This window comes from Paramormyrops kingsleyae, chromosome 9 (genome assembly GCF_048594095.1).
Source record: "Paramormyrops kingsleyae isolate MSU_618 chromosome 9, PKINGS_0.4, whole genome shotgun sequence".
In the NCBI taxonomy this organism is placed as follows: Eukaryota; Metazoa; Chordata; class Actinopteri; order Osteoglossiformes; family Mormyridae; genus Paramormyrops; species Paramormyrops kingsleyae.
In genome coordinates this window covers 30850273-30864113 of record NC_132805.1, presented here as the reverse complement: position 1 = coordinate 30864113, position 13841 = coordinate 30850273, and the positions used below count along the sequence as shown (strand labels likewise).

At 50.9% G+C, this 13841-nt stretch overlaps 1 protein-coding gene across 1 annotated transcript in view; it reads left to right on the top strand.

Annotated features, from left to right (window-relative positions):
* The window catches only part of cdkal1 (CDK5 regulatory subunit associated protein 1-like 1), a 203727-nt gene that overhangs the window by 90649 nt on the left and 99237 nt on the right, over positions 1 to 13841 (top strand). The window contains exon 9 of the mRNA XM_072716755.1: positions 8586 to 8752. Coding sequence (XP_072572856.1) covers positions 8586 to 8752 — 167 coding nt within the window. The remainder of the gene's footprint in view (positions 1 to 8585; positions 8753 to 13841) is intronic.

Sequence of the window (13841 nt, the reverse complement as noted above, 5' to 3'; positions counted from 1 at the left end):
TTTAGCGTGTGTGTGTGTGTGTGTGTGTGTGTCTTGAGTGCTCATTTTGTTTAGATATTGTGTGTCCTTTCTAAAATGTTTTAAAAATATTGAGCATGTGGGGAGAGTTATAGGTGGTCTTCAGTTTTGAAATCTTGAAAGCAAATCGCTAAGGACCCGCTGACAGGGGAGAGGACTTAATGGGAGGCTGTGTGCATCACTGACTAGGTGTTCTGGCATTTTCTTTGGATTCCAGTGATTCCCCATCCTCTTTGCTTAAGGGCATGGAGACAATTGTAAGGGTGTCCGCATGGGTACGGCCCTGGGTTGGCGGGTGCAGTATTTGCACTGTGAAAAGGGTTCAGACTTGGAAACTATAGCACTTTTCTGGTGAGGGGTGGGTAAATACTTGAGTTTTGTCCCCTTATAAGCGGCCTTGTGATCAGTGGGTACAGTGGGCTTCGTGTCGTGTGTTTCCGCCTGATGTGTCATAACATTTACATTTAGATCTGTTTGTTTAGCGGACGGCGTACGAGTGAAGCAGATAGTACATGTCGGGCATACAAATGTCATGGAGCCCAGTAGGCTTAAGCGAAGGTAGGCTGAGCTTCCAGTGAAGGACCGTAGCAAGTGCAAGTTAGCACTGGAGTGAGAGGTGTGCAGTGCATTATAGGACGTTGCAAGAACCTGTTAAAATCAAAAACATTGTGAACACTAAGTTCTGACAAGCTGATTGCAGTCAACCAAGGAATAGCTGATGATGACTGATTAGCGAGATTAGGGGGAGGGGGAGTTAACTTAGGTGTCCCCTGAAATGGTGACTCATGGCAGGGATGCCACTGCCTGCATGTGAGTGGATAGCTTGTAGCTCCGAGCTCCTGCCCCTGTTTCCTACCTCCTATGATCTGTGAACCCCTGCAGCTCCTGTTTTGCGTGTTACTAGGTGTCCATAAAGCAAGGTGGGGTTAGCTCAGGTCATAGAGTGAAGGTGGGGTTAGCTCAGGTCATAGAGTGAAGGTGGGGTTAGCTTAGGTCATAGAGTGAAAGTGGGGTTAGCTCAGGTCATAGAGTGAAGGTGGAATTAGCTCAGGTCATAGAGTGAAGGTGGGGTTAGCTCAGGTCATAGAGTGAAGGTGGAGTTAGCTCAGGTCATAGAGTGAAGGTGGGGTTAGCTCAGGTCATAGAGTGAAGGTGGGGTTAGCTCAGGTCATAGAGTGAAGGTGGGGTTAGCTCAGGTCATAGAGTGAAGGTGGAGTTAGCTCAGGTCATAGAGTGAAGGTGGAGTTAGCTCAGGTCATAGAGTGAAGGTGGGGTTAGCTCAGGTCATAGAGTGAAGGTGGGGTTAGCTCAGGTCATAGAGTGAAGGTGGGGTTAGCTCAGGTCATAGAGTGAAGGTGGAGTTAGCTCAGGTCATAGAGTGAAGGTGGGGTTAGCTCAGGTCATAGAGTGAAGGTGGGGTTAGCTCAGGTCATAGAGTGAAGGTGGGGTTAGCTCAGGTCATAGAGTGAAGGTGGAGTTAGCTCAGGTCATAGAGTGAAGGTGGGGTTAGCTCAGGTCATAGAGTGAAGGTGGGGTTAGCTCAGGTCATAGAGTGAAGGTGGGGTTAGCTCAGGTCATAGAGTGAAGGTGGCATTAGCTCAGAGCAAGGAGCAAAGGTGGAGTTAGTTCAGAATCAGAATCAGCTTTATTCGCCAAGTGTGCTGGGCCACACAAGGAATTTGGTTCCGGCTGCTAGACTCCCTAGTACACAGACAATAAATGACACTGTGCAAACAATAAATTAATAAATAAAATTAATAAATAAAAATCGTAGAGCAAAGGTGGAGTTAGGTCAGAGCACATAGCAAAGGTGGAGTTTGCTCCATGATCTAGGCTAAGATAGAGTGTTCAAATCATGGAACCTATATTGTGGGTCACCCAGGCTGACAATCGGCTCTTTACCAAGCCTAAAACATTATCATGTTTGTTTTGGACAGTGTTTGTCATAGATGTAAATATTTACTGGTCTTACATCTGCATTTATATGCACGCTGCATAACTGTCTAGTGCCATGAGTGATATGATATGTCCGTTTCTCATTCATAGTGTGAATGTCAGGCAGAAAAGCTGACAAGCTTAATAACCTTTATGAAACACTGAAATGCGGATTAATGAATCAGCAATAAAAGATCTCTCTCTCTCTCTCTCTCTCTCTCTCTGCCCTTTTTGTGGGCAAGATGAAACTGTGGTGCATCTTTTTTTGAGGTGCGAAAGGCTCGGGACCATGTTCTCAAAGCTCGAGGCGTGGTTTGGTGGGTTTGAGGCAGATTCTTCCAACGTCATTTTTATCTATGATCCGAAATATACGGCACGTGAGAGAGTCAAATTGTGCTTGTTGAATTTTCTAGTGGGTCAGGCCAAACTCGCGATTCGGCTGTCTCGAAAAAATAAGCTGAGACGGGCTGGGCCGACGGACGCTAAGTCTATACTGGTGGGGCTGGTAGCGATGCGGCTGAGGGTGGGGTATGCGTACTTAATGGGGTATTTGTGTTAATGAAGAAGGTTTTAAAAGTCAAAGTCTGTCTCTCTCTCACTCTCACTCTCTTCTCCCACACTTGGTCTCTCCTGGAGGGGTAATAAAGATCTTCTCCCTTTCTGAACATCTCTACAACCTTCATAATTGCCACCTTGTTGGAGAGCCCCCCCACATCTCCCTTCTTATGGATTTGCTGTTTCCCTCCCCAGGAGATCTATCACCTGCCGGGGGTGACTGCCGTACGTTGATCCACAGTTATCCATGTGGAAACCCCCCCCCCCCCCCCCCCCCCCACAACTTCACATACCGGTGGGGGGGCTGTTTTCCCGCTTACATGTCCGCCGGGGGCCCCTTCAGGTCGCTCGAAGCATGCGGGAGAACACTTTCGTTTTCGCTGCCGCAACTTTTTCGTCTGTTTGTTTTGAAACATACTGGGGCACAAACAGAACCTGAGGCGATCAAAGGATTGTGGGTACTTATGGTTCTGGAGGGAAAAAACACCGGGAAGTGTTTGACCTTGGCTGCTTTCAAAACAAATCAAACATCATTTAAAAGTGTAATACGACCGTTAATAATTTAGCAGGCCGTAGGTGTGTGAAGCGGGAAAGAAGAGAGGTACCCGCATGTCCCAGAGCCCTTTGCGGAGTCTATATTACATATGTATTTCATTTTGTGTATATGCAAATATATTCTCTGGCAGCTCAATACAGAGTAATACTCCTGCAGCCTCAGTACGCTTTACCGGACAGAGCAATACTATACACACTGAACTTTACTCTGTCGTTATTCCTATTCCCTTTTTTTAAAAATTATTTTTATTGCATATATTTATACTTTCTTGAGCCATATCTTCAGCCATTTCTTCTCCTTAATTCATATTTACTCCATAAATGTGTACCTCCTACTTTGGTGTTTTGTGAGTGCCCATGTTTTGCTTATGCTTTCTAATTGTGCGTTAAATGTTACTGATTGGATGATTTCAGTAAGAACTCCGATGTACTCATGTGCATAAGGCAAATTCTGAATCTGAATACTGCTATTCTGGGCAGGCAGAATGTTTTCAACAACTTTAGAAGTGGTTACACATCGTGCTTCTTGCTTTTTGGTTATTTGAATGCTCTCTGGAGTTCAGCAGGAAAATAGCATTTATGGTTATTCACAAAAATGTTGTTTTGGTTGATTTTTCATTGTTCAATTTTTTGTTGTTGCGATGACCGCTGTGAAGGTTGTTAGAACGTGGCGCCGTTTATCAGCATGGCTGAGCTCCGCGTCCGCGACCTGAGCTGCTGATAGAAACTGCTAGAAACAGGACCTCCAGCAGCTGACAGGACCCGACTATACTGCTCTGTCCCAGCAGGTGGGGAACAGTGGCGATGTTGTGACAGGAAACAAGGACGCTGGCAGGCGGGGGGTGTGTTTGGGGATGTAGAGGCCGTCCAAAGCATCCCCCCGTCGTCCTGGCTCTGACGTCTTCCGTGAGCTGGGTGCCAGACCGTTTTAAGGATGAGCAGATTCAGGGAGACTCTTCCCAGAGTCGGCTCCTTCCCTTCCACCTTTTTTGGGCTTGGATGCCTGCCAGCACCCGAGAGGAGCTCCCCACGTCTCCGCCGTGATGTATGATGTCATTAATCCTCGCCGGGAGTTTGACTTGGGGCCCTGTCTCCCGTCTGAGCCTGGCTGGATCAGACAGGTGTCTCTGTCTGCCAGTTTGTGTGTGGGAGCCTGGATTCCCGTATGAAGACTGGAAAAGTAGCACCTTTCACATCATCTTCTCTACCAGGGAGAGATACAGGTGCCAAAGCTTTACACTTACGTTAGATTAATGTTTTCTGTTTATTTTTTTGTCCGTTAAGTTTTGTTTGACTAGATTTAGCAGTTGGTTATGCAAAATGAAAAGGAGACACCGTGAGTCAGGAACACAACTGTTTGGGTGTAGTGTGGCACACGTGAGTAACGGCGGGCTGGGTGCGAGCCGAGGCCCCCGGGGGCAGTCTTCCGTGATGCACCTGGGTCTCTTATCCAAAAATCTGCCCCCGCGTCTGTCCAGGCGGAGAGAGCGAAGGGCGTCTCTGCGATTCAGCAGTGAGGTGGAGGAACCGGGAATCCTGAGAAACTCCTGGATGTCGTGACTGCTCCATGTGCTCTCTGGGGAACGTTTCAAGCTCCCGGCCGTGTTCTTTGATGCGTAGCCGTTGGGTTTGTGTGTCGGCGCTGTGTGTGTGAGAGAGACGTCTCCCGTAGCACGCGGTGTGTCAGAAGACGAGTTTTCGCAGAGGGTTGGCATTGAAGGGCTAAGCTCATGCATCATCTTCTGGACACGTGCTATTCAGCACCTGCTGCATAGGCCGGGCGGCCTGTTTGTACACCTCCGAGTTTCAGTCTAAACAGTGAAGCTTCAAGACTCAGCAGTTTGTTTAGTCAGCATATTTCAATATTCAGCTACACTATGCAGTGAAAATCGCCCTGCCTGCTTTCTGGCTCCCAGTAAACACAGATTAAACAGAAGACACAGATACAAATAAAGATCCGTACAGTCTGGACAACACCTACTTTTAATGAATTTGTCTCTGATTTAACTTATTCCCCTTTATAGTAAAAAGCCTTGAGGCAAATAATGCATGTTAAATATTGCAGCTACCAATTTAGTGTATCAAAATAGTCTTAATTGTTAGACTTTTCAGAATAGCCCCCTTTAGCGTCGATAACACTGTAGACTCCTTGCATTCTTTCGTCCAGCTTCCAGATGTAACACCTGAGTTTCCACAAGTTCTGGACTCAAGTAGACTACCTTGCTCTTACCCTTCGATCCAACTCGTGCCAAACCAGCTCTGCAGGGATCTGACGGGGGATTGTAGGGGCTGGTCGTCTGTCACAGCGCTCCGTCTCTTACCTTCTTGTGGTCATTACCATGCTGAAATATAAATGATTTTCAGTAGGCGTGTCCAGACTTGTGAGCGGTAGATAACTGGCCATATTTTAGTGCAGCATACAGTGTGGTGTGCAGGTGCCCTGTGTAACGTTGTCCTGGTGGGGGGGGGGGGGCAAAATAGAGCAGCACATCTGTTCTGAGGCTGTGGCTCAGAGCAGGTCTGGTTCCCGGACTTATGTACTGGACAAAACAGGAAGGGGGGACAACAAGGCCGGTGCGGTCGAGGGGCTACAAACGCAGGCTTGTAGAAGTGGTGAGACTGTTGTCAACGGCAACGTAATGTTTATTACACATGGAAGACGACGTACAGGAAAAAGGGGAGGTTCCTGAGGAACGACAAACCCTGCCCTCCTCTTCATGTGACTCCCCCGCGGTGTCGGGGAATCTTCGGTGGTATCGCCCGCTAACCAGCTCGCGTTAATTTCGGCACATTCATTATGGGGCTTTGGGGGGTGGGGGGTGTCCAGTGAATGGTGACCTAAGGGCGCCCTGTAATTACCCCATCCAGCGGTAATGAGGATTCGCGACTCTGGAGCACATGCCAGCGATTGCTACCCGGGTGAGGGCCCGACCAGCGTTGGCTGAGTCAGGGGGCCCATGGGGGCCCAGGTAGGGAACCATCTCCATGACGCGTCATCCTGGCGGTCCCGATGACTCTGTAAGGTGCAGTTGTGCTTGAGATTTTGGGAGGAAACGGGGGCATTGTGTGATGTTAGGGTGACGTGTCCCGCCTTCATGTTAATCTCTCAGCAGGGTCAATAATAATGCCCCAAATGATGAGTTTATCTGGCAGACGGTTCTGCCCGGCAGGAGAGAATAGGGCTGGGCCTCTTTCCTGAATATTCATCATGCTATGGAGCAGGTCCCTCAGAGGACACTCCACGCGTCTCCCCAGACCTCCCCCAGGTCCCTCAGAGGACACTCCACGCGTCTCCCCAGACCTCCCTCAGAGGACACTCCACGCGTCTCCCCAGACCTCCCTCAGAGGACACTCCACGCGTCTCCCCAGACCTCCCCCAGGTCCCTCAGAGGACACTCCATGCGTCTCCCCAGACCTGCCCCTGATCTTGCCAGCGTTTTGTTTGGAGATCCTCCTCTCTCAGGAAGCCGGGGCTGGGCCTCTGCCCTTGCTGCCCCCCCCCCCCCCGCCAGCTGTTTCCTCTCCCCTCCACGCTCTCGCTGCCATGCGGCCCCTCCCTGGGGGTGTCCAGTGCCCCCCACCCTGCTGGGTCCTTCCCATTTCTGCCCCTCGTTTCCATCAGGGCACATTCCTCCCCCTCCCTCCCTGCGTTCCTCCCTCTCTCCCTCCTCGTACACACCTAGATTGAGATCATGTGACCTTTACAGCGTTTTTGACGTAAGACTTCAGCCTTTCGATGGCCCCACTTGGAAAGAAAACAGTGCTGGGGGGCAGGATAACGCGGCGTTGATGGCGGGTGGCAGTGGTGGCCACGTAATGGAAATCCCCTCCCTATGTCCTGTTTTGGGGACACAGTTAACGACGCCTTTCCTCCAGTTTCATCATGTTAATTTATCTGAGGCAGCCCCATGCCCCCCTCAACTCCCCTGGGCTTAAAAGATTCCCTAACAGCCTGGCTGAAATACTCTGAATTTAGGCTTGCTTCCTCTCCCGGCATGGGGAGCCCTTCAGAACGTGACCGACGCGAAGGGAGCACCGCGTTACGCTTGGGTTTCATTCTCTTGTCCGATGCGGTCGCCTCAGGAAAATGAAAAAGGATATGCGTTAGAGCGCCGCCCTGTTGGGAGGTTGTGTTGACTACCACAGAGTTTATATAGCTGTTTATTTTGCCACTTCTCAGTGCCCTATTTTGGACTCTGTTGTTGCTGTTGTTACAGTCGTTCCAGTGTTTTGTTATTTATGGATTTTCACTCCATTTCACTTTGGCAGGAGATTTTCCCAACTGGAAGTTGCGTCTTTCCATTATTAATGTCTGAGTGGAGCGGCGAACCGTCCTGTCGATAATTAATCGACAAGGAGGCCCCATTCCTGGCAGGCGAATTTAAAACGCACCCCCCCGCAGCGGAGCGTTAGCGCGGGAAATCGTAAATCCTCATTAAGGACTCTGCTGAACACGGCCCCGACCCCGGACCCTTCCGAGGCGTCTGCCGGGTGGCGTGTCGGCGTCGATCACGAGGCGCGCGGCTCGCCGGGGAATTTCCCGACCGGGCGGGCGGCCCGACCCGTGCGCATCTTGTTCGACACGCGTCCAAAATCAATCAAAAAGTCCGACGCAGACCCTGGTCGCAGGAGAATATGAACAAGCTTGTTTGTCTCGGGGTGGGGGGGTTCTCCTTTGCTGAGGATTGTGCCATCTTCCAGAGAGCAGAAGAATACCCCCCCCCCCCCCAGGCATGCCTACACACTTACAGTTTTATTTATCTTTGTTTTATTTCCATCTGCAAATATTGATTTAGAAATTTCTGACCTTGTAGTCATGCTTTTGTTGGGGGGGTGGTGGGGGGGCGCGATGGACAGGAGCTCACAGAGTTAGTGACAGATGTGTCTCAGTAATAAAGTAGCTATTGCATCCCTTCGAAAATAAAGGAGAAAGGTGAACGATTATGACGCATCTGCAGCAGCCAGTCGCATTGCAGGTGTTTCCTTGTTCGCATGGGTGAACGTGTGTCTCATACCACAGGGCCGGGAGAAGCCCCTTGACCTTTGACCACACGGCAGCTGCCGCCCCTTGTTATACGATATTTTTTGCCATATATATATATCATCTCTCCAGCCGTGTCGGCCCTCTGGGTTTGACCTGCGCTCTTGTGTGGGTAGGGTGAGCGGTTGGTGGTCTAATGCTGCTCCTGCCGTTCCGGAGGGTCAGTTCTGGTCATTTTCTACCACCTCTTCAGCTGGGTTGGAGGGAACTACTCTAACCCGTCTTCCCCAGTGCAGTGGCCCAGAAAGCCAGTGAGCAAAAAGGGAGGCTTTAATGCACAGCCAGAAGGTTGTTGGTTCAAGTCCTAGAAAGAGCCTTGGCATTGGTATGGAACCTCCCTCTTTTCCAGTTGTATCAATGTTTAGGTATGGTAATCCTGCCTGGGCAGTAACGGCCATGGCGGTTGGGTTGTCTCTTATGTCCCGGTTGGGCTCTCACCGTGGTTCCTCCTGTTCCCCTGACCCCACGGCTCTCTCCCCAGAGGGTGTGTGTGAGATCTGGCTCACCAGCGAGGACACGGGCGCCTACGGGAAGGACATCGGCACGGACCTGCCCTCGCTGCTTTGGAGGATGCTGGAGGTGATCCCTGAGGGCGCCAGGCTGCGTCTGGGCATGACCAACCCTCCCTACATCCTGGAACACCTGGAGGTGAGATCGGTGACGGCGGGAAAGCTGAATGCAGCGTCTGCACCCCCGGCACGGGGCTTTAACCACACTGCGGGCCAGCCCCCCTAGCCGCCGTCTCTGGTATACTTTGCTCAGGCTCCATTCTGTAAACTAACCTTCCGATCTATTTAACGTTTACGGCTGCGGTGTTTTGTGTTCTGGCCGTTTCTCGCACACCGTCCATCTTGAGAACAGAACCAATTCGGACGCTCATTACCGCTGTTGACGGGATGGAATTCTTTAATTATCCCGCTAAAGGGAACGGGGACAGACCCGAGTGCTCGCCCCCGCCACTGCGCCCAGCGGGGCTTGGAGGGGCTTCCTGGGAAGCCAGCATGGCTGGTGCTGTTGATCCAGGGATGTCGACGGCTGCCTCCTTGTCCAGAGTCGCGTGAGGAGGCTGCATCCATAATGGCAGGAGTACGCGTCTCATTTGCTCAGGGTTAATTGAGGTTGTAATTCTGTCCCCATATGTATAGGTTAGTTTTATGCTCCGAAACGTTCAAATTAAAAGCTGAGGAAGCTTTTCTTTTGTAGGGGGAGGGAAAAAAACAATTAAGCACTAATTAGAGACATGTGGCAGTGAGCGTTTAATGCTATTTTCTGCAGCAATTCAGAATACGCTAATAAACCCTCTTCTCCTCCGAGGCTTTCTGCTTGCTTCCTGTAGGGGGCGCTAATCAAATCGATTAGTCTCGTCTCGTAAGGTTTCGTGCAGCTGCAGGGTTCTTAGTCCAAAAAGAGTCGTTCTGCAAGGTTTCCGGGGTGAGATTCTGAACCAGGAGCGAGGGGGGACAGGGGTGCGATTTGATATCTGGTGTCGGAAATTGCATCAGCCGATGCTGTAAAATCAAGTGAAATGCCTGGGATTTGGGGGGTGGGGTCCCGCTTCCCCCATCTGACAGGTCTGCAAAATGACATCCCTTCCATTGGTGATTGGAAGTGTTAGGTCCCGATTGCTTCTCCTGGGAATTTCACTTTTGGCAATTTTCTGATTACGTGCCACCGTGACAGTTTCCTCCGAGCCGCTCCGGGTATCTTAACAAAGCTTTTTGCGGCTTCTTCAAGCCCATTCCCTACCAACTAACAATCGCATGACCACCATGGCCTCCCTGAAGTGGCGGCCATATAAACTTCCTGCGACAGAAAACCCGGGATTATGTGCCGCTTTCACCCACGGAGGGCCCGGCGCTCTCTGGTGCCCCGGCAGGGCCGCGGGTGATTAGAGGTCCCCTCTGCTGCTCGCTTAGTGACATTTCTCAGTGGCTGTCAGGCAGGGGAGGGGACTTCGGATCAGGGAGTCTGACGGCGGCACCCGGCTGGAAAGCCGTCGGGGGCGTAATGAGCTGGAACACCGGGCCGCTCCGGTCTGGAAAACGCTGATGATCTAATTAGTTTTCTAATTGGTGGACGGACGGCACCTCCCGGCGTCCTGGCGTTTCCTTGGTGGTGTGGGCTGTGGAGAGAAGGAGCGTATTCACGAAGCTGTTCCTCGACGGCAGTGGCTGGAGGTCGAGCCTGAACCGGTTGTCGTGATGATAGTTTAAAGTTCTTCAACGTCATTTTGCCGACAGGCATATTAGGACCTATGAAGCGTTTTAGCTCGTGAAGGAGACTTTGAAAGGTTGTCTTGAATATGCTGCGTAGCTAGTGCTGCTCGATATCACATCGCGATTATATGGCACGATAATCACCAGGGCTTTAGATGACAGACAAAACATTTGTCCGGACACCAGCTTTTTCAGTACTATACTGACATTTACTTAGTTGGTAAGCAGATTAATAGTATGCCAAAAATTTTAATAAGAGGTGTATTGTGGGGCCCAAAAGGTGTGGTATTCTGTATAAATTCGGGATATCCTTGTGTTTATTAAATGTGGCCATTGGCGCACGCCACATATTACTGTTTTGCTGTATCATGGAAGCGATAAGCACTGAAGTGGCGGTGAAGAAAGGGACAGATCAGCAGCCATGACATCTTTACAAAGAGGAGATATTTGGATCAACAGGGTAAAAAGACGTGGGTGGTGTTGGCTGTACTTTTAGCAGCTTAAAGTCCTACATAAGAAGCATAAGGACAGACATGAGCATACGGCAGATTTATACAGATCACTAACCTTTGTATGTTCACACCCATCATGCACCATATAATCGTGATGTGATTGTGCAGCTGTACTAACTGCTTTCACAAGTCTGTTTACAACATTTAAAAGCCCATATCTAACACAATCTCCACTGCCTTCCGTCACCTACATGAAGGTGAGAGGATCTTGTGTGGCGGTATGGTGACGGGACCTCTGTCTTCCTGGGATGAACCCGACTGTCCCCTTCGTCTGGGCCGTGATGCTGATGTCATCTGCTCGGAGCTCACTCTCCAACCGCGGTCCTCAAACCCATCCCCTGCTGTGTACCAAAGACCCCACTCCCGTTTTGTCATTCTGCCTATTTCCTCCCTTCCCGGTTGGAGGCCCGCCTGCCACGTTCCCAGAGCCCCTCCCCTTTCTGTACCGCTCCTGCCGCTAATCCTGACGCCCTGTGAGTTTCTGCCCTCTGAAGATGCTTGGCCAGACTGTGCATCTGAGGGCACTTTAGAGACATTTTTCCATTTTCCATGTTTGGTTAGTTAACGGGGTCAGCCAGCATCCCTGAAGCAGTTGAGGTTAAGGGCCTTTCTCAAAGGCCCTAATGGTGATATAATTACTTTGCTGACCACGGGATTTGAACCCATGACCTTCTGAACACAGTCATAGATCCGTAAACCACAAAACCATACATTGCCTATTTATTATTCTCATTTTATTTAAAGTATTTATTTGATTAGGAATCAAGCGTTTGTACTCCCCACTCTGTGTTGGGCACATGTCCCTGCATGTCTGTCTCTGTGGGGGGTGGGGGGGCTTTATCCCCTGCTCTCATTTGCCTTGATTGTTGCCTTGAGGTTGCTGGGACGCCCAGCCCCCCACTCGAGGTGTGGGAGATGAGTGCTCGACCCCTCGGGGGGGGTGGCCTGTAGCTCTCCTGGGGGTGAAGTGCCCCTTCATTGGAGAGTAGGCACTGGTGGGCGGGTGAGGGGGGGCCAAGGGGGAGCTAATGAAACGTTGTGCTAGATGAGCCGTGCATCTCATAAATGGGCGCCATCAGGCGGCCCTGGGGACAGGCACGGCAAGGACAGCCCAGAGCGGGGTTGAGGACCCCAGATCCACTGTTTATCCTAAAGTGGCCTTCCCCATTCAGTTGTGGGACAATGTAGATGGCTTTTACTATCATTTTTGGGCTTTTAAAAGTTATTAAAAATGTTTATTATATATATTTTTTGTGAGTTTCCTTGTTTTTGCTGGAACCTGGTGCCCTCGCCCCACCCACCATCTCCGGCCTTTAATCCAGAAAGGTGGAGATCTGAGAAACCTCACCGTCCAGTCAATTATCCCCGAGGCCCCGGGGGGTGGTTTCTGCAATTTGTATTTCAGGCCCTGACTGCTAATTTCTCGCAGAACACAGACCACTTTCATATTAATGAATCCCCTGGGACATTTTGCCCATTATGGGCTTAAGGTACCATTGTGAGGACACTGGCGGGAATGGATGGAGAGAGAGGCGCATGTCCTTTTGTTTGTATGTGAATCACAGCTCCCCCCTCCCCCTCCCAACCAGCTGAAGTGTCGTCTACGCACCGAACGGCAGCATGGTGGAATGGGGCAGGCGGTGGAGAGGCACCGATTAAAGACTCTCTGAAAAACTCCCTGGCCTGAAGCAGCACGCAGACACCTGTTTACACACATGGGCTCCAGCACGTTAAACATGGGGACTCCAGCACGTTATATATGAGGACTCCCGCACAGAGGCTCCCGCTGGTTACACAGGGGGACTCCCGCTGGTTACACAGGGGGACTCCCACTGGTTACACAGGGGGACTCCCGCACAGAGGCTCCCACTGGTTACACAGGGGGACTCCCGCACAGAGGCTCCCGCTGGTTACACAGGGGGACTCCCGCACAGAGGCTCCCGCTGGTTACAGAGGCTCCCGCCGGTTACACAGGTGGACTCCCGCTGGTTACACAGGTGGACTCCCGCCGGTTACACAGGTGGACTCCCGCCGGTTACACAGGGGGACTCCCGCCGGTTACAGGGGGACTCCCGCACAGAGGCTCCCGCTTGTTACACCGTGGCTTCCGCATGTTACACATGGGGACTTTCACGCAGAGGTTCCCACATGTTACACAGGGGACTCTTGTACGTTACACACGGGGACTCCCTCATAGAGGCTCCCGCACGGCATCTCCCGCAGATTACACTGGGGATTCCGCACGTTACACAAGGGGACTCTCCCACACATCACACACATTAGCACAAATTGTCATGCCGGCATTTTAAAATTCACATGAAACGAAATAACGTTCCTCCTGGGCTCCACAATGCAGCATTCATGACAGGACAGATATTACAGTGCTAAAGAGTTTGTGGAGTAATTTGCATAGTGCATATTAATACTTTAAGGGGAGGGGAGAGAGAGGGAAGACTACTGCCTATCTGTGTAACATAACATAGCATAATATAGTGTAGCACAGCATAACACGAACCCATTTCACATCAGACAATGAACAGGCCCCATACATGACAGTAAGAAATGAGTGCATGGCAGTACTCGGCCTGCAATGGGCTAGCCCTCCATCTAAGGTTGTTCCCTGCTTTTGCCCGTAGCCTCCAGGATAGACTCCGGACCCCCCTTGACCCTGAATAGGACGAGCGGTTACAGGAAATGGATAGACGGATTTGCGTTTTAGGGTTTGCGTTCAGAAGAGTTTGAACTGACCTCCTTATCCAGGGTGACACCAATGGGGTAAGGTCCAGACTCAGGGGGGGGTCATCACTGCTGCTCCCCAGGCACTGCCAGAGTGACGAGAAACACTAGGGGCACCTCCCAGTGCCTGTGTGTCCTCCTCATTGGCAACCCCCCCCCCCCCCCCCAAGTTATCATTCCCTACTCCCACTTTTACAGCAGTCTATGAATCATGTGTTATCTGGGGGGGGGGGGGGGGGGGGTGTTTAGCATGATATGAATTATATGTTATCT